General features: G+C 38.5%; 1 protein-coding gene across 1 annotated transcript in view; it reads left to right on the top strand.

Moving 5' to 3' along the window:
* Positions 1-24,012, top strand: part of ADAMTS18 (ADAM metallopeptidase with thrombospondin type 1 motif 18) — a 123,406-nt gene that overhangs the window by 76,362 nt on the left and 23,032 nt on the right. The window contains exons 12-16 of the mRNA XM_069456401.1: positions 3,273-3,421; positions 9,008-9,180; positions 11,673-11,803; positions 12,628-12,751; positions 13,490-13,734. Of these exons, the coding sequence (XP_069312502.1) occupies positions 3,273-3,421; positions 9,008-9,180; positions 11,673-11,803; positions 12,628-12,751; positions 13,490-13,734 (822 nt within the window). The remainder of the gene's footprint in view (positions 1-3,272; positions 3,422-9,007; positions 9,181-11,672; positions 11,804-12,627; positions 12,752-13,489; positions 13,735-24,012) is intronic.

The following is a 24,012-nucleotide window of genomic DNA, read 5'->3' as shown; positions in this document are numbered from 1 at the left end:
GGTGTGAATAAAACTCAGTCCTGTACCTTCAAGAATTTATAATCCAGTTGGAGCAACCAATGTAGAAGCCAGTAACTGTAATTTGCTTCTTAAACACACCTTCTTTAAGCAATAGTTGTTGTCAAGGTCCAGATGAAATGAGAGACGAGTCTTGCTTGGGATTAGGTAGGTGCTTAGAATGAACTACAGGGAGTGGGTGCACCAGGATGGCTGTTGCAGCTTGAACTTCTTCAGTTGGATGAGAGGAAGGAGAGACTTTTCAGAGAGAGGCCAACAGTAGAGACAAAGGCAAAGTTGCACGAAAATAAATGGGTTTTCAGCAAATGCTTTCTGATATTTGTAAGAACATTTGTTTTGTATCTCCTAAAAGATTTGTAATTTTTAACTGTTCTTTTAAAAAAAGACATTTCAAAAGTTGGGGAGTTATGTGCAAGTTTTAATCAGATGTACTGGTCTTGAGAAATTGCAGTAAGGACTCTTATCGAAAATATGAATAAATAGAAGTGTTGTAGCCGTGATGGTACAAAACAGTGAATTAATTGAATAACTGAAAATATAGATACTACTCATTTTTGCTTTTGAAAATTTAGAACTTGTGGCTTGAGGATGACTGGGCATTTTTTTCATTAAAAAAGCAACAGCATTAAACACAAGAAGGGTTATGCCAGAAAAGATTGATATAAGGAGGAAAATAAGTGATACGTAACGTAGGTTATTACATAAATTATGTAAATACACCAGGGATCTAAGTTCCATGGAGATTAAAATGCACTTGTATTAGGCTTCAGTAAACAGAACATGAGATAAATCAAGCCAGAAGTTAGAAAGCAAATGTCCTAATACCACTACATGCCCTCACCCGTTATTAAAACACCAGGCTATAGTTATATACTGGTGAAAAGCCCTCACCCAGGAGATCACCCTCAGCAACAAGCATCCCGATTCGATCCATCCATCCTCACCACACTATAATGATTATTGCATTCGTATATGTGGTCCCCGACTCTTCCTTCACCAGGGGGTGTAATTGGCTATTTATTAGACTGTAAACTCCATGAGGACCATGACCCTGACTTTCCTTGGGTTTTATCTGGAGTGTCTGGCACAAAGCAGCAGCTGCTTGACGTTTTGTTTGTTCCTCTGTAACTGGAACAATTGTATCCTTCCCCTTCCTTCTCTCATGCCTTACGCTTCAGCCGTTTTTATACTGTGAATACTCAGCAAACATGCGGGGATATCAAAGCCACCTACTTTTATCTACAGATATGTGTGCAAGGAAAGAAAGGTTTGTGCATGACATGCTGTCTTTTAAGGGATATCGGCCAGGTCATGGCCATTCTGTTCGAAATTAGAAGTAGCACTATAAATATGTATGGATGGATAGATGGGTAAAATTGTATGCATACATATTTCATATTTACATTTGCAGAATTTTACCTATACAAGTGAATGTGTGTGTGTGTCTGTGTATATTCCCATATATATTCCTGCTTTCCACACTGATTGAAAAGCCAGAAGGAAACCATTGGTCAGCAGCCTAACCTAATACTAGGAAGAATACTGAAATCCTAGAAAGTCAAATGAACTGAATGATTGGAAGAGACTTTAAAACCACATTGCCAAAAAAGAAATTAGAATTAAGATACATTGGTCAATAATTTGCCTCTGAGATGAGAAGTTGAATGTGTCCCACTTTAGGAGCTTTGGAAACCGAATTAAATCCAGTCTCTCCTACTTTTGTAGCTATTTGGGGAGTTTGTGTGACTCTGAGCAAGTTAGTTAGTGTTTCTTTGCTAAATTCCTCTCATCTAGAAAATAGCTTTTAACTCCTAAATGCTTTGCGAGGATTGTATGAGATACTGCATGTGAAGTTCTCTGCACCATTTCTGGCATATAGCAGCAACTTTATAGCTGCTGCTGTTGCTGTTTTTACTGCTGTTGTTGTTATTTACTATTTCGTCTCAGCCATTGAGCTTAGTCTAGTGGAGACCCTGTGATTCTGGTAGGGAAGATGCATGCTTATGGTAGACAAAATCCTCAAATGACCGATTGCTTTCCCCCAGAATGTGTTTAACAATGTTATGTGATTTCATGTAAACTCTGAAATGGCACTTAATCCAGGGAAAACAAAAATTAAAAACAGAAGAATTAATCAGCACATGGCAATAATTTGAAGAAAGGAAGCAATATCTTAACCTAGACAAAGTGCACTAGCAACCAAGCCACACAATAAACAGCCACGAAGCCAAATGTATCACGGGGGAAAATTGGAGATTTGAAAGTCAAACAACCTTCCCATAATTCTGTAACCAAACACCCCCACTCCTTGTCAAAACCTGGCATGATCCAAACTCCAACCCTTTGCATCTAATTGCAGAAGCTTTTAGGAAAGAGTGCAGTTCTGCTAAGTCATGCATAACTTGCTCATAATAAAAGCACCACAGGAAAAAAAAAAAACCAAAAAAACAGTACCAGAGGCTAATGCAACCCCCAAGAGAGAGATGACCAGCAAAGCCTGGAATTTATTACAAAGGCGAACTAAAATGGAAAGGTTAGTCCAGAAAACAGCTCTCACCCTAGATTGTACAGATTACGGGCAAGTGAAAGACCCAGAGCTAATTCATCAAAGACGGTGAAAGAGCACAAAGCCATCAGAGGGTCTGAAGAAAGGGACCTTTAATATACACAAAGGAACAAAGGATGCTGTCCGAAGAGTACCATTTGTACACACTGAAAGTTACTCAGTTTCCCAGGAAATGCCCTATAGTGATGGTTTGGTATAAGCTAAAATATAATACATGTATAATTGTATCTGTTTTTATGATGAGATAATCATCCAAAACAATAAGTTGTGTTACTGTCTTAAAAATTGTTTCTCCTTGAGTGAGCCATCCAAATTGTTCTTTGAATAGCATTATTTCTAAGTGGCAAGGAAGGTTCCCTTGTAATTTTGTCTGCGCTGACTCCATTGGCTGTTAGGTGGACTCTTACCTGAACATTGCACCTCAACAGCTCTCAAAGCATGTTTTACTCAGCCTGTTGGTAAGAGACGCTCCTTCTCTCTAGATGTCAGTCTTTCAAAATGCATGCAGAAAATGCAGAGTAACTTTGTGTGTACAAAGCCCAGCAAAAAGAAAGGACTCTATCAAGTCATGCATTTTCCTTTTCTTCCAACCAGACTCATTTTTTCTGTTACTGTGTGGATGTTTGCATCTGCCTGTGCTTTTCCAGGTGGTCTCTAACAGGAACCACATAATGCTTTCTTTTCACAGTGGTGTCGGCAAGGCCAGTGTGTCAAGTTTGGGGAGCTGGGGCCCCGACCCATCCACGGCCAGTGGTCTGCCTGGTCAAAGTGGTCAGAATGTTCCCGGACATGTGGTGGAGGAGTGAAGTATCAGGAGAGACACTGCAATAACCCCAAGTAAGTCTCCAACAGAAAGTCAGTCTTTGTAAGGCATTAACCTTCGGCCTGCAACACGCTGTTTGTGAGTGTGGTTTTCTTCCCTCCAGTTAATAGCAATCAACCAGGGTTTTACAGTTTGCACATAAAGGCTGTGTGTACTGGGAGAAGGTGTGATGGGCAGAAACCTCAAAACAGCAAAGGAGTGATTCTATTTATGAATATGATGATCGAGAACTCTAGTAATAGTCTGAGGTACTTTCTTAATCTAAACTAGGGTTATATGATCATACAATCAAATACTTGTGATATTATGGAACAGAGAAGCTTGGCTGGCATAACTTATGTGTGTGTCTCAGGCTGCTGAACTGGAGAAAGTATGCTGATTTTTGCCTTGCAGGAATGTACATCAGCATGTGTTGACAGATCTGCCTGACTTTTCAGGAGAAACTAGAAACATGAAAAAATGCTGCATGTGAAACTTCCCAATTGTTAAAATATTGACAACAAACTCAATTTTCTTTAAAAACAAAACAAAAAAAAAAAACCACTGACGACTAATACAAATCATCTGTGGATTGAATTCGGCCTGTGGTCACCTGCAGGTGCCCTTTGGTCTGGTTGTCCTGGAGTCTGAACTGCACTCTGTGCTCTGTGAACATGAACGTGGTTTTATGTTAATTTTTACGTGCTCTAACTCCCACACGAAACATGTGGGAGATGTCTATTTTCTAATTGGCAGGGTGATATAGAAAGAACTCGGGTTTTGGAGATAGACTCCAAATCCTGTGTCTGCCACTTCTTAACTGTGTGGCTTTGGGAAAGCCACTTGACTTGGGTTTATGTATAAAATAGAGGTGATAACATCAAAAGGTCAGGGGAGGATTATCTGTTGCATCTATAGAATGCCTGGCAGATTGGGAGCATCCAGTGGGCATTCAACAGAAGGGTCTGGGGTCTGTGTGGTTTTCCTCTTACTCATTTCAACCTCATCAGGAGGACAGGGGCACAGAAGGTCAGCCCACAGAAGCAGGGGGCAGAGGCAGAGGTCTTGCTGATGAAACGGGACTTGGGAGAATGCGATGGAGTGAGGAGGGTGTGTTGGGATCTTGGAAGAAAGGGGATTTACTCTTACAACACAACTCGAATGATAGCGCAGTGCAGAGGTTGAGAACATAGACACTGAAGCTCGACAACCTGGTTTGCATCCTGGTTGTGCTGTTTCCTAGCTGTGTGGCCAAACCCACAACTGAGTCTTCCTTCTCCAGATCCTCATGTATAAAAATGGGATGATGATGATAGCACCTATATCACCCGAGTTAATATTTATAAAGTGCTTTTAAACAGGGTTTGGCACACTGTAAGCATTGCATAAATGTGTAAATTGAGAATTAAATAATGGCACTGGAGCAAAAGGAAATCTTAAAAGAGACAAATGTTACTTGGCCTGAGTCAGCAGTCTGAACTGGATAAAGAGGCTTTTTCTTTTCCTTCAAAATATAGGGAAGGGTTTGGTTTGGAGGTACTTTGCCCATGATGCGTTAGGTGCTACTTGGGGATATCTGAGGCCAAAAGAGGGCTTTTCAAATTTAGCATTATTGACATGGGCTGTAAAATTCTTGGTTGCAGGGGTTGTGTTCTGTATGTTGTAGGATGTTTAGCAGTATCCCTGGCCTTGACCCACTAAATGCCAGTAGGATCATTCTCCATCCTCCCACTCCTGTAAATTGTGACAACCACAAATGTCTCTGGACATTGCCACATGTCTTATGGTGGGGAAAAACATCTCTGATTGAGACTCACTGGCCTAATCAGACCCAGTCACTGAGTATAATGGCAGCGATACTTGTGATGGACTCGCAACCTATACCAGGTTATTGAAACCACCCTCCTAATACTTTGAATGCAGCCCGTGTCTTACATAGAATTGTTAACATTATATTGCTTTACATTTTTGAAGCATAGATCATGGATCTGGTTTTCATACATCAGAACATTTTAAAATCTCAGTATTTTCCCAAGAAAGAAATAGATTACCTAATTTAATAGCTCTGCTAGTAAAGCACATGAATGACACTCCTGAGATTTAAATTAAAACCTCTCTCCTATCTGTAGGATTGAGAACTCACATGATAATAGGGCATTAGGGCATTGTTCATGGAAATATCAAATTGTAATTTTAGGGATGCCTAATAAAAGAAGTAATCACTAAAGTATTTCCACTTGATATGCAGTGTTATCGTTTTAAACAAGATTAAGGATAATCAGGACACTGTTTATGCATGAAGTCGCAAATAAAACAAGTAGATGATAGGCTGTCCCAAGACAATTGAATTAATTGTTCTCTCTGTTCTTATTTCACTTTGTTGTAGTAAAGCTGTTTTCTTTCCCTCCCTGTTTCAAGTTACAGATGTCTTTCTCACTTTAGGTTAAACATTTGGTTCTGTTCATATCACTCAGCCTAACCATTTTCATTTTCTCATCTGTGAAGCAATGTGAGGTCTCTATTTCATATAACGATTTTTTTCCAGAATGTATTTTGTTTCATAAAAAATTCCTGGCTGATTTATGATCTATCCAATTTTTTGAGTTTTAAAAGAGTGCAAGGTTATCTGGTTTTGGAATAGCCAATGCCAGGCCCATGGGACCCTCCTTTTTCCCACGTGTGTGGTAGACAATTTTAATTAATCGAAGCCCTGTTTTCTACAGAGCCCTGCTATGCCTCAGGAACCATCTCAAAACATCTCTCCAGGTATTTGCTCCTGATCCATTTAGAGCTGACACATGAGTTGAAACCTGCTGGCTAATCCAGTTATTTTACAGTTGAGAGACCAGGGGAGGAAGAGAGGGGTCCCATTCATAGCAGCAGCCTTTGTTCGGGTCCCCATGCTGATAATAGCAGAGATAGATCAAGATCCCACAGTTTTAAATCCTTGGACATTTTTTTCTGGTCCCTATCACACTGTAAGAAAGCCTAGTGAAATTCCCATGAACTTTGTTCTCGAAAATTATGAGTGATGTGCCAAGGTGTTCTAAAGCTTTCCTAAGACATGAATCTGTTTGAGAAAATAGAATATACCACTTGCTCTAATGCAGTTTAGCAAATGGAGTTAGGAGGAAAGTCATGGCTCTAGAATAATAATTGAGTCCAATCTGTGGGCTGTGTTCGAACTAGTAACTTCAAGGTTCAGCTGGGTTTTTGGAATCACCAGTTGTACTTTATAAAATACTGGTTTCTAGATCTTCCGTATCATACATTCCTCCTGGGAAAGTCTGTGGAGGGACCCCGGCATCTGTATAAATATATATATTTAACAGAGCTACTCAGGTGATGCTAATGATCATCCAATATGCCAGCATAACTATTTGTAGTCAGGACTTGATAAATTATGCAGAAGCAACTATAGGCAGTCTAATATAAAGACAAAATTATGTGCCTAGATTTTTGTTATCTATATTTGTTTTTAATCTTAAAGAACATCTTACACCAAAGGATATCATGGTAGCATTTTCTGTCCATTTATCCAAACCTCATGTTCAAAGCTGCAGAAAAAAAATGTACCTGTATTGGAAGATTTGATGAAAAAGCCCAGATTCTTGCCAGTCATGACTTTTGGTCACTTCACCCTTATCCCATAATTAAAAATGAAATGTATTCGTATATAAAAATCAGATCACATAATACTCAACACAGTGTTGGCACTTCTACAAAAGTATGAGGCACTGAAGAATAGTTACAATGTATGTGCGCTAACCCTGCCCGAAATTCTTTAGAGTTAATTGTCGCAACTGTCCTTAATTTACAGGTGAGGAGGTTAGATAAAAATTGCCTAAAGTCAAGCTGGGAAGAGGCAAGCACAGTGTATTTAAAGCAGGGTCTGCCCCATGGTGAAAGGCCAGCTCTCTGACTGTCATGTTGTACTGTCCCTTCCTCTTTCTTCCGATGCCTGCCCTGATGGCCTCGCTGAGTTCAATGCTGGTGTAGCAGAGCAGGAAAAGAATCCTGGACAGCGTCCAAAGGACTAGGCTTGAGTTTTGCGCGCTCTCTAGATGCATGACCTTCATTCACCACGTTTTGTGAGCCCTGCCAGCCGTTTTTCACTTCATCTATAAAATGAGGGGATGGCTGTAGGAGCTTGGAGGTCTTTTCTGTGTTACAAGTTCTAGGAATTGAAAAAGTAACACATTGTGGTTCCTTTCACTTCATTAACTATGTATAGTCCAAATGAGGGTTATTTGTTAAATCTCAGACAGAAAGTCTTAAACTGAGAAATGAGCTTTTAATATGCCTTGTAAAGATAACCAGGCTATGATAGGATGCTTTAAGATTTTTCTATTAATAGATGCTTTTTAGCTGATAATTTAAGAAGTCTTCAGGGATTTGATTTATTGCAATGGGCTGCTGCATGTTTAAGTAGTTGCTCCAGAGTGTTTAGAAATAGCATCAAAGTCTCATTCTGGCAGTGTCACACTCGCCATTTCTGTTGAATCCATTTTAGTGTGCAGTTACAGGAGGACTGGGTAGCATATGCCGAAGCAAATCCAGAGGTGTTTTATAGCATACTTGTGCTTCCTAAAGAGGCAAGGCATTTTATTCACATAAATTTATTAACCTGGAACCTACTTTCATGTTACATGTTGGCATCAAATTTTTATCCAAGATGATCCATCATTGAGTTTTAGCCTTTAGAGAGAACTCCAAAAAGGGAGGAATGAAAAGCAATTGCTGTTTGCATGGAGGAAGCCAGATTAGATGTTACTGGTAATTTTCAGTGTGATTGTCCTCTTTCTCCCATTATTTTGCTATCTGGTTTTTGCAGATTGGAATCTGCCTACCAAGATCTTAAAGCGCCTGCCATTAGGTCGTAATTATTTGTGTTCTCATGGAATTCCCTACGGTGGAAATCCATTTCCCATTGTACTTGGCAGGAAAGGGTAAGGCCGCCTGCAAAGTTAAAAAGCAAGGATGCTGATGAAAACCAAGAGGATGTTTTCCCTCAGAGTTTAGAATCAATTAGAATGAAACACACCAGAGTCAAATAATAACCAGAATTTCATCTCGGTGATTGACAAAGCTGGATGAGAGGACATGGCAAGTGTTGCTTTCTATTCCATCTCCCCAGTGTCCTTACTTGTCACGTAGTGGCGGGTGTGCTAGAATAAGGGGGTGGGGAGTATGGAGCACACCAGCACAAATATACGTTAATAAGAACATGCAGGTGTATTTACAGATTTCCTTAACACAGGAGATAATATGAGTTTCAAGAATAACCTTTCATCAGTCTTCAGGGACAGCAACAGAATGTAAAAATTGGATCAGGGATGGCAAATATGTTTGAGCTAGCATGCTAATTCCAGTTGATGAGCAGTGGTAAAGAAAGAAAAGGAAAAAAAAAAAAGATTCCCTGATTGTTGTGTCTACTATAGATGCAGCAAGAGATGTAGACAATTGTTTGTTGGCTACATATGTCCATTCCTGTAATCGACGTACACAACTGCACACGCTGTGACAGTGCTTATCTTGATGGGACCTCCTTGTAGCATTGCATGTGACTAATAGTCAGCTGTTTGATCGCTAGCATTAAGGTTCTTCAATTGTGTTTTTAGGCCTCAGTACGGTGGCAAGTTCTGTCCAGGTTCTAGCCGTATTTATCAGCTGTGCAACATTAGCCCTTGTAATGAGAACAGCTTGGATTTTCGAGCCCAGCAATGTGCAGAATATAACAGCAAACCCTTCCGTGGATGGTTCTACCAGTGGAAACCCTACACAAAAGTGGAAGGTAATTTGGTCTCCGAGACACTCAAATAAATATGTCTCTGTGCAGATGGTAATGGGAAGGAACAGCATGGGAGAAATTGCTGTCTCTGTCAAAGAGTTTCAGTGTTTTCTTTTCATTCCCCCAGACCCACCCTGGCCCAGTTCTTTCATCCCATGGGTTTTGTTTATTTTTTGATACTTTTCTTTTTTTTCCCCATAAGATACTCCTTGTCTTCCACATCTGTAAACCAAAGGGTTCATGTGTTTGGAATGTACTTAGGTTTCTCCACTTACCTTTGACATTTTGGCAGTTAAGTCTCCCAGGGATGTTAATTGAAATTGGTATGAATTGTCCAGACCCCAAACTCGTGAAATCATATATACCCCATGGAGACACCATACTCAGTAACTGACATGTCAGATGGTTACAAGCATGCGGAGGCCTGTTTGTAGGGTGTGTGCATGTACACAGACACACACAGAACCAGGAATAAAAATTATCTTGATGCTAGGTTCTAAGTACTTATTATAACTTAGTTATGGCTTATACTTTGTAAATTAATTTGTTTTTATTTTGACTAAGTGCTCATTTTAGTTACAAGAGAAGAATTTAATGTTACCTGTGTAGAATGAGCTGTCACTATTCTAGTTGTTTCCATTATTCCCATCCACTTGATTTTTCCAAACTTATTCATGCTCCCATGAAAAAGGATACATGTGAATCCCAACTGCACACTTGAAGAATGGCAAGAGGCTAAATTTAGTGACAATTCATGGACTGTTGCTATGCAAAAGCTCAAAATGAAACCTATATTATCAATCACTGTAAAGGAAGTTAATGTCATTAGAGACATTATAACAAGTAGAGCCTCCCACTCAGAGGATGGTGCAACTTTGCTCTACACCAGCCCAGCTATTTCAGAAGCATCAATGTGGTTTTGGATCACGACCCCCTTAAATAGGTTCTGCATTGAATGCATAAGGAGAAACTTAAATAAATTTTGTCATTTGGAAAGTTTTCAAAGCTTTCTGGTTTCAAAGGTCTTTCACTAATTTTATTGCAGTTTTCACTAAGTAGAGAAAATGCAGTTTCAGTCATTCACACCACAAGTGTTTACTGAGCTCTTTTTGTGCAGGCAACACTATGCACCATGCACCGGAGCGTACATTGAAGAAAACATAGACCCCAGCCTTAGGATCTACATCCTAGTGGAGGGAGACAGGAAAGTTAAAGCCTTCTGGTCCCTCCTCATCTCCTTTTGACACTTAGATCAGAAGAGACTGACCGTGATTTGAAGGTCTTGTGACTTTCCTGCAGTTTAGGAAGAACAAGAGAAGACTTTATTCATAAACGTAGACAGTCTTGATCCTACAGTAGTGAGCTTTTTCTTTCTTCTTTCCTTCTGTGTTTCTCACCCAAAAATCTGTGCTGGAAAAACAGATTTCTAGAATTTGTTAAACCCTAGGAATGACAGACAAAGGAAATCCAGCTCCTTAATCTCATATGCAAAAATTAGAAGTCTCTAAATTAAGCTGCTGTTTACAAACAACTCATAGGTGAGAGAGAAATTTTTAGTCTATTCACACATCTGCATATTTGGACCGCAATTTAATTTTTTCACATTTAAGTTTGACTTTGTCTTTTATCGGCGGGGTTTTATGAAGCACAGCTATTTGCAAACTGTTTACACTTTTGTTGTAAAATGGTTGTCAGGGAATATCGCTCAATGTCGCCCACGTAAGGTCTCATGTGAGAAGCATCATCTGGAATTCCTGGCCAAGAAGAGCTCTTTCTATTTGAGAAATTGGCATAGTGACTCCTTTCTGATAACGAGTTCTATAAATACACTTTTCTTTCTTTTTGCCTCTGATACCAGAAACTACTCAGGGACTTAAGGGTAAATACAACTTATATTTTTTAGTCTTCAGGATTAGTTTATTCGCTTCCTCTTCATTTTTACGCTATGATTCCTTTCTCTATATGTTTTATAAACATTACTGACCAGATGCCTTTGTTTTCAAAATGCCTAATGTCTTTCCTCTTAACAGACTCAATAAATATCTAAAATAATCCATGTCCTAAGTCAGGGTCATCAATCTATGGCTTCTGGGCCAAATTTGATTTTTTTTTTTTATCTTAAAGTTTTATTGAAATAGCAACACCTCTTCATGTATATAGATAGGGGTTATGAAGCCTAAAATATTTATTATCAAGGGAGGCTTGATATATAACCTACCAATTGTGTATGGGTAACTATCACTAAGGATTAGAAAAATAAAATTCTTATGTGTTAATATTAAATCAGTTTTATATGGATTGTTAAGTGGGATTCATACTTTTAAAAACCATATATATATGTGCTTATATGTGCACATATACATACAAGACTACATAACATTTGCTATTTTGATGATGATAGCTTTCTAAATAAATGCAATTCGTCTTTGGTGGACATACCATTTTCCCTACAGTTTCCTCTTGACCGTGTGCTACCTTCATCTCTTTGCTTCTAGAGGAAGATCGATGTAAACTGTACTGCAAGGCTGAGAACTTTGAATTTTTTTTTGCAATGTCTGGCAAAGTGAAAGACGGAACCCCTTGCTCCCCGAACAAAAATGACGTTTGTATTGATGGGATTTGTGAAGTAAGAGAACATTTCTGCTTTGGGGGGGTGTACTTGAGCACGCCTGTGTTTCTTCATAGCAAATGCTCACTGTGGGGAGTGTTGCGAGGTAGTCTGTGTCTGAAGTACAGCAGGTGGCACGGGACAAAGGGCAGAATGTTCCATTTGGATGTAGGCACCATGTCTCAATTCCCCAACCTAGTGTTTGCATGACCTCTGTCCAATTTTTTTAGTTTCTCTTTCACTCCAATTTCATATATATAGAATGGAAATGATGACATACCTTACTTTATATAGTAGTTGTAAATATTAAATAAGAATGTAAATAACAATGTTTATTACATGCTCACTGAGCACATTCACCTCACCAATGAATCTGGAATTTAATACTATTTATTTCCAGTTATTTTTTCTTTCCCTTTGGATATTCTTTTTCTCTTCCATTTTAATTTTGGTTAATTTGAGTTCTGTGATCCTTTAAGGGTGTGTGCGTGTGTGTATGGTCCTACCTTTCTATGTTTCAGTCATTAGAGCTGGCCTGCAGAAGCTCACCTGGCATTAGAAGCAATGGTGACTTCTTACTCTGCTATCACAGACAAAGGGTCTAAGCCTTACATAGGTTATGCAACTTGCGCACTCGTGCATCTGACCAAGGCAGAGGAGGGATTTGAATCCTAAGTCAGTCAAACTTGAGACTGTGCTTGTTAGCCATGAGCTATACTGCCTCTCTAATGTTCTATAAATACAGAAAACCACGCACCACTTAGTTATTCTCAGCCATTGGCTTCTCTAATCTTTGATTTTCTCACTTTTTTTTTTTTTTTTTTTTTTTTTTTTTGTCACAGCCAGTAGGTTGTGATCATGAACTTGGCTCTAAAGCTGTTTCAGATGCATGTGGTGTTTGCAAAGGTGATAATTCGACTTGCAAGTTTTATAAAGGCTTATACCTCAACCAGAATAAAGCAAATGGTAAGAGATGCTACTGTTTTTGTTGTTCTTGCTAGTGAGACACAACTTTTGCTACTGAACAAGTTTGAGTCACGCTCAATGTGGTTGAGCCTTTTACTGGTTCACCTGACAACACTGGTGACGATGGCTTTGGTCACTTTTGCAAGAGATGCAAGGAATTGCATCAATATATTATATCTTAGAAGTGTGTTAAATAAATGTCTTCCTACCTTGTGGTTTTAATTTTCCAACCAGGCCCCAAGTTTGCCTCACATGCATTTATGAAGCAAAGAAATGTATTGTGAAACTTACATATCTTATAATACACAGCATCAAATAAATATTTGAGGCAATTATCTAAACATCTTCAGTAAAATTAAACTTTTGAGCCCTGTTTTCTGAATATCATTGCTGAGGATAAATAGGTCTAAATTTCTTCTAGGAAAACAAAAAACAAAACAAAACAAAAAAACCCTTCATGTTCTTGAGTATTGTGGACTTTATTGGTCTGAGAGGAACTCTGTGTCTCCTGTCCATAAAAACATGCTTGGTAAGAGTCGGAAAAGCCACATACCTTTTCTCTCTCTGGTGTTCTTACCCCTTGGAAAATGAAATAATTGATCATGTTTCCTTCACAGAGTAAGAGTGAATATCAGTTAATAATTCAAAAGCCTCACATATAAAAATGGACAGTACATATTCCTGGGCATTGCCAGTGCACAGTGTGGAATACAAAGATGTTCTATTCTTTCCATTTAGAATATTATCCGGTGGTCATCATTCCAGCTGGGGCGCGGAGCATTGAAATCCAGGAGCTGCAAATCTCCTCCAGTTACCTCGCTGTTCGAAGCCTCAGTCAAAAGTATTACCTCACCGGGGGCTGGAGCATCGACTGGCCGGGGGAGTTCCCTTTCGCCGGGACCACGTTCGAATACCAGCGCCCCTTCAACCGCCCAGAACGTCTGTATGCGCCAGGGCCCACAAACGAGACACTGGTCATTGAAGTAAGCTGCTTTGTTTATCTGGTTCTCAGTGCTTCTTGCTTTATTTGCAATGATGACTTCGATTTGAGCTAGCTTGAAGAAGTGGTTCAAATATGTTTCCTAATAGGCTAAATTTCAACGTGCAAAGGGGAGAAGACAGCAATTCCATTTTGGGGAAAAGGATAGGAATCCAGTGGGCCTCCAAGGGAGTGTGTTGGTTTTCACGTTTAAATGCCAACTTTTCACCATTACTCTTGGCTTTCAGGAATTCCAAGGAATATAGCAAGAGTAGTTTTTAGATTATGCCAGTTTGTCTATGTCTGCCATTGGAATGGTCCGTCGTGGCTGTTTGTGATGTAGGTTAATCGGCCAAGGAGGCAGAATTACGTAGTTGAGAAAAGGACTGCTTGGGTGCCAGCAGAGTGTGGCCACACTAAACCACCATGACTTTGTAGCTTGTAGCTTCCCCAGAGATAAGGAAAAAAAAAAAAAAATTAATGGGTGATAATGATAATTAAAACAACCGACATATCCACAAATGACTCTGTAAGACTATTATCATAGACACGTTTTCTTTCATTCTTACATATCTCTGAGTTTGCTTTTTTTCTTATTTGGAAGATGGGGCTGATTGTTTGCTCACACAGGCATGGATTTGCTTCAGTTTGTGTAGAAATGACAGTGACTACAACTCAGGAAACATTTACACAGCCGGGCATGTTAGTCCTTCTGAGCTTCAATTTCTTACCAGCAAAATTGGGGTAGAAAAATGACCTCACTGAATTGCCAGAAAAATAAGGAATCCATAGTGAAGAAAGGTTAAAGACTTGCCTAACTCATACAGCTAAGAAAAAGCAGAGCTGAACTGAAGTCCAAATATTTTCCATCCAGGAGTATGATATTTATACTAAGTCCTGTCAACCTGGTCTTCTCAAATAAAGGAAATATAAGATCAGTGCAACCATTAGTATCATCATTATTAAGACTATAATATACTGAGTTTTCTTCTGTTCAGGTGTTCTGTGATCAGCTTCATGCATTAGTTTCTTGAGTGCCCACAACAACCTTTGAAGTAGATATTGTTATCGAATCCCCGTTTTCCAGATGAGAAAACTGAGCCCTAAAGAGATTGTGTTATATGTAAGTGGCAGGACCAAGGTTTGAACTGAAGTCTTTCTGACTCGTGTGCCCACAACAGCATCTCATACCACCAGTACTGGAAAGGCTCAGCCACTTGTCACGATAAGGTTTTTCTCAACGTGAAACTGCTGTCGTTGTCTCCGTAGGAGGTGCATGAGCATTAAACATAATGTGGATGGAGAGTAGACAGTGTGCTGTTGGGAAACATCTGCCATCCAGATTTGAACTCATAAAACAAAACATGTCTGTGTATCTTGCCCAACACAGACAAAGCTTTTCCAGTGATTTTTACTTACTCTATTTCCCTCTTTCTATCTTTATGTATATTAGTTAATTCATTTAAGACTATTTGCACTTACTGTGTTCTTGGTGCCGAGGAAAGGGACAAAGTGCTTTCTCTTACAGGGATTACATCATGCTGTGTCCTCAATCGTCACAGGGTATTTGTGGTCAGATATGTAATTAATAAAGCAATTTTCAGAGGCAGCTACTTTTTCTGTCTAAACTGAAGCACTCGATGTATTATCTTCCTCAGTCCCATGCACGGTGAGACTGGATAAGTCTTTGAGCAAATACCAGGCTACTGTCATATTGCTATAGACCTTTTGCAGCTCACAACAGTTCATGGCGAGAGCAGCAAAAATGAGTTTCTCTTACTGTGTGTGTGGGAGTTTGGATTCCATGTGTGCTGAGTTATTTTGGGTGAATGTAGATGTCACCTTGAAGTTAGATGGAGTCTCAGATTTGCTAGAACTTTAGAAAGCAGAAAGTGAAAGTATCTGCGTATTCAGTTTTCATAGAGTCCTTCTGTATCACACACATAGCGTGGGTTCTCTTGTGTCCCACATTGTTGGTAAACTGGGTATATGGTTGTGGATAAAACAGAAAAAAATCCCTCTGCTATATGAACTTCATGTTGGAGGGTACATCATGGTGTTACATGAATATGCAGATGGACAGAAGAGTTTTAGATTGTGGTAAGTTCTTTGGAAGAAAATAAGTGTAAGGAGAAAAAAATAACAGAGGGGACTCTTTCTGGATTAGGCGGATGATGAAGAATTCTCTGAGAATTGCTGTGTAAGGTGAAACTTGAATGATGAGAAGAACCAGCCAGGGGAGGAGCAGAGGAAATTTAGGTAGAAACATGAACTTAATGTTTTAGAAGAACTAAAAAACAATAAAATAAAGTTCAGTCTAATTGTCATGCAGTGAGAAAAGAAAGTATTGGAGTATGGGGTGTGAGATGAATGTGGTATAGAAGAGGCCCCCAAGAAACACTGTGAACAGTGGTAAGGAGTTTGGATTTCAAGCTAAGAATATCAGAATTTTAGGAAAGGGAATGTTTTAAAAATTCTCTCTGACTGCTATGCAGATAAGTGAGGGGCAGGCAGTGAATTGGAGGTGTAGGAAAATAATTATTCTACGATTCCAGGTAAGGAGTGACAGAAGCTGAAACAGAGACAGTAACTATTAATGTGGAAGGAAGAGGATCTTTTGGTAATATGTATCGAGAATGGGAAGTTAGAAAAGTTACTAGAGGTACATGAGGTATGGACCCGGAGGGAGAAGGATGCCTGGGGAAGAGTCTTAGGTTTCTTCCTTGAGTATTTGGTGGATGATCTTACTCCTGTAATTATCTTGGGGGGATGACTGGAAACAGTTTTAGAGATGGGGACAAATGCCATGTTAGCCACCTGACATTTGAGATGTATCTTAGATATTCAAGAGTAGTTATCAAGTGGGTAGTTGAGTATGTGTTTAAAGTGCATCAAAAAGTCTTAGAATGAATATATAAATCAGTTCCTAAAAACACCTAATGTAGCATGGTAATATAGTGTTTGTTAACTGAGCAGAGCACTTGGGTCCAAATTTTCTTTGAGCAGCTGCCTCTTGGGAGTAGCCAAATAATTGCCATATCAAAAATAGGCCGTGTGAAGAAACTGCCATGCCCTGTTGACACCACTGATGAAGAGAGGAGCACATACCTGGTGTGGAGAGACACGCCTATGCCTGGACATGGGCCCTCGCAGGTGTCATGGGATTTTTGTATGTAGATGCACATTTCTTGTCACTCTGGCATTTGTTTCATCATGTGTTTTTGCCCTGGACCTGCACACCCACTATGTGAGAGTGAATGTGCCCTTGTCCATGGGAGTAGGGATAGCATCCTATCTGTTCTTCCTACTGTTGTTCCAAATGTGTTTTCTTCCAGATTTTAAGTTATTTAAAATCTGTGTCTGAATCCCAGCCTCAAGGGTTATGCAAATGCTGTTTAGAGTATGTTTCGCAACTATTCCCCTGGTGAAATTTAAGAACCTCTGTGGAGGCAACCAGAGAAACCTAGTAAATGTCAGTTTCACAGTTTCAAGAGCGTGCAGTCTATTCTTCAGATTTCAAAAGCATTGCATTTCCTTAGGTGTCAAAGGAATATTTCTAGATGATACAGAGAGATGCTTTTTTTCTTAGGCCATAGTAATTCAAAATGAGGAGTAGTCCAGAGAGTAGTTACTGAGTAGCCTTAAGCATTTACTGAAGAAGATAAGAAGACAAAAAAATCTAACCACACTTAATTTTAGATTCTAAGTCTAAGATGTTCTACACATAAAATAGCTAAGAGTACAGACTCTTAACCCTGTAACTTGGGCAAGTTTCTTAACCTCTGTGTTACTTAATGTCCATGTTTATAAAATGGGCGAAAAATACTAGCTAACTACTAGGACTATTATAAAGATAACTGAAGATAAGTTCAGTGCCTACAAAATACTTAGCACATAATGTTTGTTACCATCATTATTATTTTACTTTCTGAGCATAAAATGAAACCTGAGGTCATAGTTGGCAAACTAGTGACCACTGGCCCAATCTAGATCTCAGATACATGTAATAGTTAAACAGATAAATCAATGCTTTCCTATCAGGTGATTTCTTGTACAGCTATGGATTTTTAATTTCTTAAGAAAAAGGAACTTCTGGCCCCAGTAGATAGTTGAGTTTGCAACTATGTCTATAGACCCGTTTCAACTATTGACCATGAGTTAACTTCCCATCATCTCCCAAACTTGAGGTACTAGGTCCCATCACTTCTGTCTGTGTGGTGGAAGAACCCTTGAAGATCTCACAACACTTATTTGATGGAAAGACTGTCATTAGGAAATGTTCTTCCAACCCTCTCAGCTCTTTCATTGTAGAGGAAGAGAATAGGAATTCCGAATCCAATTGGACTAAGGCCAGCATAGTTTGAAGCTCAGCAACAAATCCAGCCCTTGAAATTACACGTTAATTAAACCTAAGGTGCAGGAATTGAACTAAAGATTTCTGGATCTTTTTTCAGGTCATTTTTAAAAGATGTATTTGTTTTCTCTATTTTCTATCAAGCATCTGAGCAGCAAACTTCTCTCTTTTTCTTTTGAGAGGTCTATTTAACTTGAAAGGTGTCAATGTTAGAGCAACAAAGCTTCACTAGTTTTGCCGAGAGGCCTTTGATCCATCCCTAAGCAGATGTACACAAACCAAGTTCTGCTGCTGAAAGAAAACCTGAGCAGGGAAGTGGGGCTATTTGACTCCCACGGCCTCTGCCACGGGCAGTCGGAACAAAGTGCAAATTGCTACGGATGAGAAATACGTTTTTTAACACTTCATGACAAGCAACCATTTTTTTGTTGTTGTTGCTCCAATTTTGTTCATAAACACAAGACCGTTGTAGTAGGTATTCAGTGTTTATAATTTAAGCTTTGTGTTAAACATATATTATCTGTAGGAAAACCACAATGAAGAATGAGACAAGAAGTGATGGGAAGTGCCAAACTGAATGATGGAGGTTCCTTCTTTCATCTTTAGACCCTGAAATCTCCCACTGTTGTCAGTGTCGTTCACAGTAACCAGACAATTGACGTGTTGTCCTTGAACACGAGACCAGATTTGTGTTTTGTTTAATCTAAATATAGCTCCATCTATCATTCATCTACGTTATTTAGCCCTGACCAAAACTAAACCTTTGGATTGTTCCCCAGATAAAAGATTTTAATGTAAGTTATTTTTGAGGAATGGAAGGATGGCATCAGTTGGTGATGGGTTAAGTTCTCTAAAACTCCATTCCAACTTGGTCCGGTTCATCATTCTATCTCTTTGTCCATACAGACAGTTCCTTTAACGACAACAACAAAAAATTAAGATGTAAGGGGAAATATTGAGTAGATAGAAGTAAAATAATAAAAACATAAAGTCTTCCCCAGGTTCAATTGGATATATATAATAAATTTTTAAATAATTTTTTTTACTACATTAATATGTCTAGTAATATAAAATTTTGGTTTCACCATGGTGGAGTTAAGGTCACATTTGCTTGGCTGTTGTTTTCCAAAGTCTTACTTTATGTATTCATTCTACCTCTAGATTCAGTGAAAGCTTAAATTAATGTCCTAGGAATTCTACTTGTCCGAAAACAATCTAGATAGAAACTTGTATGATTAATTGGACATGCCTTGCTTGTATTTTTAAGGGAGTTTTGGTTTCATTGAAAAGTTGCAAATATGTTCAAAACTTAAAAAAAAAAAAAATTCAAACTCAGTAACCTAGTATTACATCTATTTTATCCTTTAAAAGAATTTGGGTTAATGCCTTTAATATTTAAATTATACTTCATTGTTCTCTGGAGACGATCATCAAATTGCTGTTCAGTTTTTAACACAAGCTTGTATCTCTCCAAAATTGATGGAACACGGTTATTTTAAAAACTTAAAATTATAATCAGTAATAAATTACATTTTTCCAGAACTAGACTGTATATTGATATCCAAGTGATCCATGGCTGTATTCTTTAAAGGAAGTTAAATAAAGTTCATATGGCTTTCCATATAGCAACTATGAATTGAACCAAAATGAATACTTTGGGAGCCAAAAATATGTTCACTCCAATATAAAAATGTTGAATATGTTTTACAATCCTGTGGGATGCTAAAATCAGAGTGTGGGAACTTACCAAAATGAAAAATGATGTTTCATCCACAGAAAATATATGCACAAAAGCACTTTCCCCTATAGCCGCTTAAAATTACTGTATGTTCACTAAGTTCTCATTATAGTATGAAATTCAGAAGAAGCATATGTTTGCCAAAACACGTAAGGATGGTACTATGAGAATAACATCCCTCTTTTTTTTTTTCTCTTTCATATATATTACATCATAACCTGCCAGTATCTTAGCTAATTCCAATTTTCAGCCACCCTGGTATGTATTGATATAAGTAATTATCATCAAAACAATGTTCTTCTGTTCCCTTCCTCTCAATGTGTGATAAAAAAGGTAAACATCCATTGAGCACCCATTCAGTGCCCAGCCCTGTGCTAGACATTGGAGATGCACAAATAGCTAAGACATAAATCATGTCACCAAATATTTATAGTCTCAGGTCTTTAAAGAGTATAAAGAAAAAGTTTTGGTACATGGATTCTATTCTTGTAGAAGCAACATGGGTTAGGCAAGAAGCATCTGCATTAATAGTTGGTGATACAGGTTGCTCAGCTACTAACTGTATGACTTCCGAATCGCTTAAATGATCTGGGTCCGAATTTCCTCATTTCAGAAAGGATTTCCCCAGTCTGAACTAATGCCTTCTACTATATACTGTAGCACTGTTCTGAAGCACTTTTGTTGCACCTAAAACCCTGTATTATCAGACAATGACTTATCTTGTATCCACAGCTGGCATGGTATCTGGAACATCATAGAGTGCACACACACACACACACACACACACACACACAAAGTCTTGAATGCATGACATCCAATGATAAAATTCATTCATTCATTTAAAAAGTGCAATCTTTTTTCAAATTGAAAAGTCTTACATGGAGGCAAAAAAATAAAGCAAATGAAAGGAGAGCTGTTCTTACTGAAGTGGGAAGTGAAGGGACCAGAGACCAGCCTCTCCTTACCCCATTTCTGCCCTAAAGACCTTTAGAGATTGCTAGCCTTCTGTAGTACACACTTAAAAACCACTGTACTTTATCATTTCTTAAGATTGGTCTTAGAACCATACAGTGTAGAGTTAAGTGCAGTGAAATAGCATTTAAAATAATGAAATTTAATCTCCTGAAATGCATTTGAGGAATCAATACACTTCCTAAAATGCTTGCTTTCCCAAAGGGAATAATTTACACATAGGAAGTTGCTGACCAGTTAGTTCAAAGGAGACTTACCTCAATCTGGGAGAGTAACAATTTATCCTTTCAGGGTGGTGGGTTTAAGAGGTCTTTCCACTTATTTCTCAGTGTTTTCTAGTGCAAGGCAGGGTAATGGAATCCTGAGAATAATTGACTGCTGTCAGTTAACCCCAAGAAATAAGTGCATGGCCTGACACCAAATAAAAGTACTTTCTGCTTCTGGTTATTTTTATATGTCAAAACTTTATAGAATGTCTTCATGGGAAGCTCAAAGTTTAAATGGAAAACAGACGTTCACTTACATCACTAAATCACGCGCCAGTCCAATTTTAAAAGGCATTCTCTATTACAGACATCCATTCTCCTTGGATCCTTGGCTCTAGATGGTTTCAGCATTTGTAACAGGTGCATGTCAGTTTAAACAGTGCTGGCCCCACTGATTTCCTCGGTGGCCAAGGGAAATACCTAAGGGTAATCAAGGATTTGTATGATTGTCTAAGGTCTTAAATTTTTTAGGCATTATTTAAGTCCATCAATCAAGTTTTTATCTTGAAAGACATATGTGCACACATATACATATAAATGAGTTGGAGGAAAGGAGCTAATTTTTATGACCAAGTATTATATTTCTGCATTTCCCAGGGGGAAAAAAATAGTCATATACATACATACTAGAGCACAGAAAGAAATAAATATTGATTTGGCAATCATATGCTTTCTGAGATCACTACAGATATAGATAGTTAATATAAAACTAGATAATTTCCATATATTTCAAATTATTCCCCATAAGTCTGGCATAAAGACTGAGGAATCTCTCATTGAACTAGTGTACTTGTTAGTCTTCTGAAAGATTTAAAAGTTAGCATATATTTTAACAGTGTGTGTTTGTGGTATTATCAGTCACTGAATTGTGTTTATTTTATTGGGGCTGAGAACACCAAGAAAAACTAAATCTATGATAATTCTCTACCCCAAAATAGCTAAATTTAGAGAGTGTGTGTGCGTGTGCGTGTTTTCTAAGGAATTACATTCTGAAGTGATAGAAATTTGAAAACTGAGGATCAAACTTAAAATGTACACCTGACTTTGTTGAAAAACAGTCATTTCATCAGCAGTCAATATATATGCTGGACTTTTTGAGTATGGCTGAAAACTGAAGGTTTTCCATTTTGAGATGTAAATGTAGGTAACTTAAGGTTACTCACTTTGTTCTTTGTTTAAACAATGTCAAAATGGCTTTGGCAATGAAGATTAAAATGCATACACAGTTTTTTTTTTCATGATTAGCTAAGGTGTCCAATTAGAGATGACATATTTTCTAGGAGTGATTAGAGATGAGCTTTCTTGCTAGTTCATTCTCTCCCTCTCCCTCTCCCTCTCCCTCTCTCTCTCTCTCTCTCTCTCTCTCACACACACACACACACACACAGACACACACACCCCCAAATGAATGTTCTCTGTCAAACTGTCATGCAGTTGGACTGGAGGTGAGGAAATTCATCATGAGTGTTTCATTATAAAGTAACTTCATCCCTGTCTGATAAACAGAGTGATTCAGGATGACACGATAATACAGGTTGCTAGTCTATGACTGAAATATGATCACCTGTGTTTTTAACAGCATTCTTTTATTTAAAAAAAAAAAAAGCCTTTAAAAAAATAAAAAGCAAGCTGTCCTTTACTTTAGGAATTTTTTTGCTTAAGTTAAGCAGCAGAAGGGGGTGTTTAACTCTTTGAACGGCTGTTGCTATTTCCTAGTGGGCCAAGGGAGAATCCCGAGCCTGCAAAATACAGCAGCCTTTGTACTGACAGTGAGTGAGAAATAGGTTAACCACAGGCTAGTTTCAAGGCAGGAAAAGAACATCTAAAGAAAATTACTATAATAAACAGCTTCCTCTACTCTTTGGCAAAAGGAGATGATAGGATGGAGGGGGGACCAGGTGGATGGGCACATTGATCAATGAGATGACAGTGTGAGCACCACCGATGAAGGATCACCCTCTCGTCCTGCTCCTGCCTCGCGACCCTGCCTGCTGAATTCTCCCCGAGGTAAGGGGGCTGAAATGAGTAAAGATGTGCCTTGAGATAAAGTCGGTATAAGGGAAAGGACATCAGCCAAGTAGCATGGACCAAGTGAAGACGTAAAACACAAAGGAGGCAAAGAGGTAATGGAGAATTAATTGAGAACAGATGATAGAAAACGCAGACTCGAGAGGATGATTCAGAAGTACTTTTGCGACGGCACATGGTTTGTCTAGAGATTGCCGTTTGCTGTTTGAAGTAGGGGGCCTCCGGTTAATTCATGGCAAATACTTTTGTGACGGATTAGAGAACACTATTTATTTCTCTTCACTAAACTCTGAGGAATGTCAAAGAGTTGAATTAGAACCATAGTCGAGGTTCAAGGTGTCAGCCCACACCTTTGAAGCTGCCTAACAGATGCATTTTCAAATCCCCGATCAGGGTCTTTGTTATCACTGTCTTTTGTCAAATCCCACTCACTCGCACGTAATAGCGATCGTGATAGCTGGTCATGTTCTTCAGGCTTTGAAGCAATCAAGAAGACAAAAAAATCAAAACTGGCTGAATTTTAAATACCACAAGGATTTCCAAAAATCACACGAACTTACGAAAGCATGAATCTGCACCACAAAACTCTTTGTTCCTTGAGACATAGAATGTATGGTGCAATTTGAGATGTATAAGAAAGGGCCAATCAATAAAGTCTATTGTATTTCATTTGTTAAAACAGTGATTAAATAAAATATTTAAACGCAGACGTGAAATGGATAGAGGAAATTGAGAATAATGTATGCTTAAATCGAATATTAGCATGTTCAAGAAGTAAAAGTCTTAGGTCTGAGTCGAGTGTTACAAAGTAAAATGGTATAGCATGCTATTGAATTCCAGTGATAAAATGTTTCTAACAGTTAATACAGCTTTTAAAAGTTTAAGTTAGAATTTTGGACATGGTGTTTCAGAACTTGAGAGGCA

The sequence above is a fragment of the Eulemur rufifrons genome, chromosome 23 (assembly GCF_041146395.1).
Source record: "Eulemur rufifrons isolate Redbay chromosome 23, OSU_ERuf_1, whole genome shotgun sequence".
Taxonomy (NCBI): domain Eukaryota; kingdom Metazoa; phylum Chordata; class Mammalia; order Primates; family Lemuridae; genus Eulemur; species Eulemur rufifrons.
This window is presented reverse-complemented; position numbering and strand designations above follow the sequence as displayed.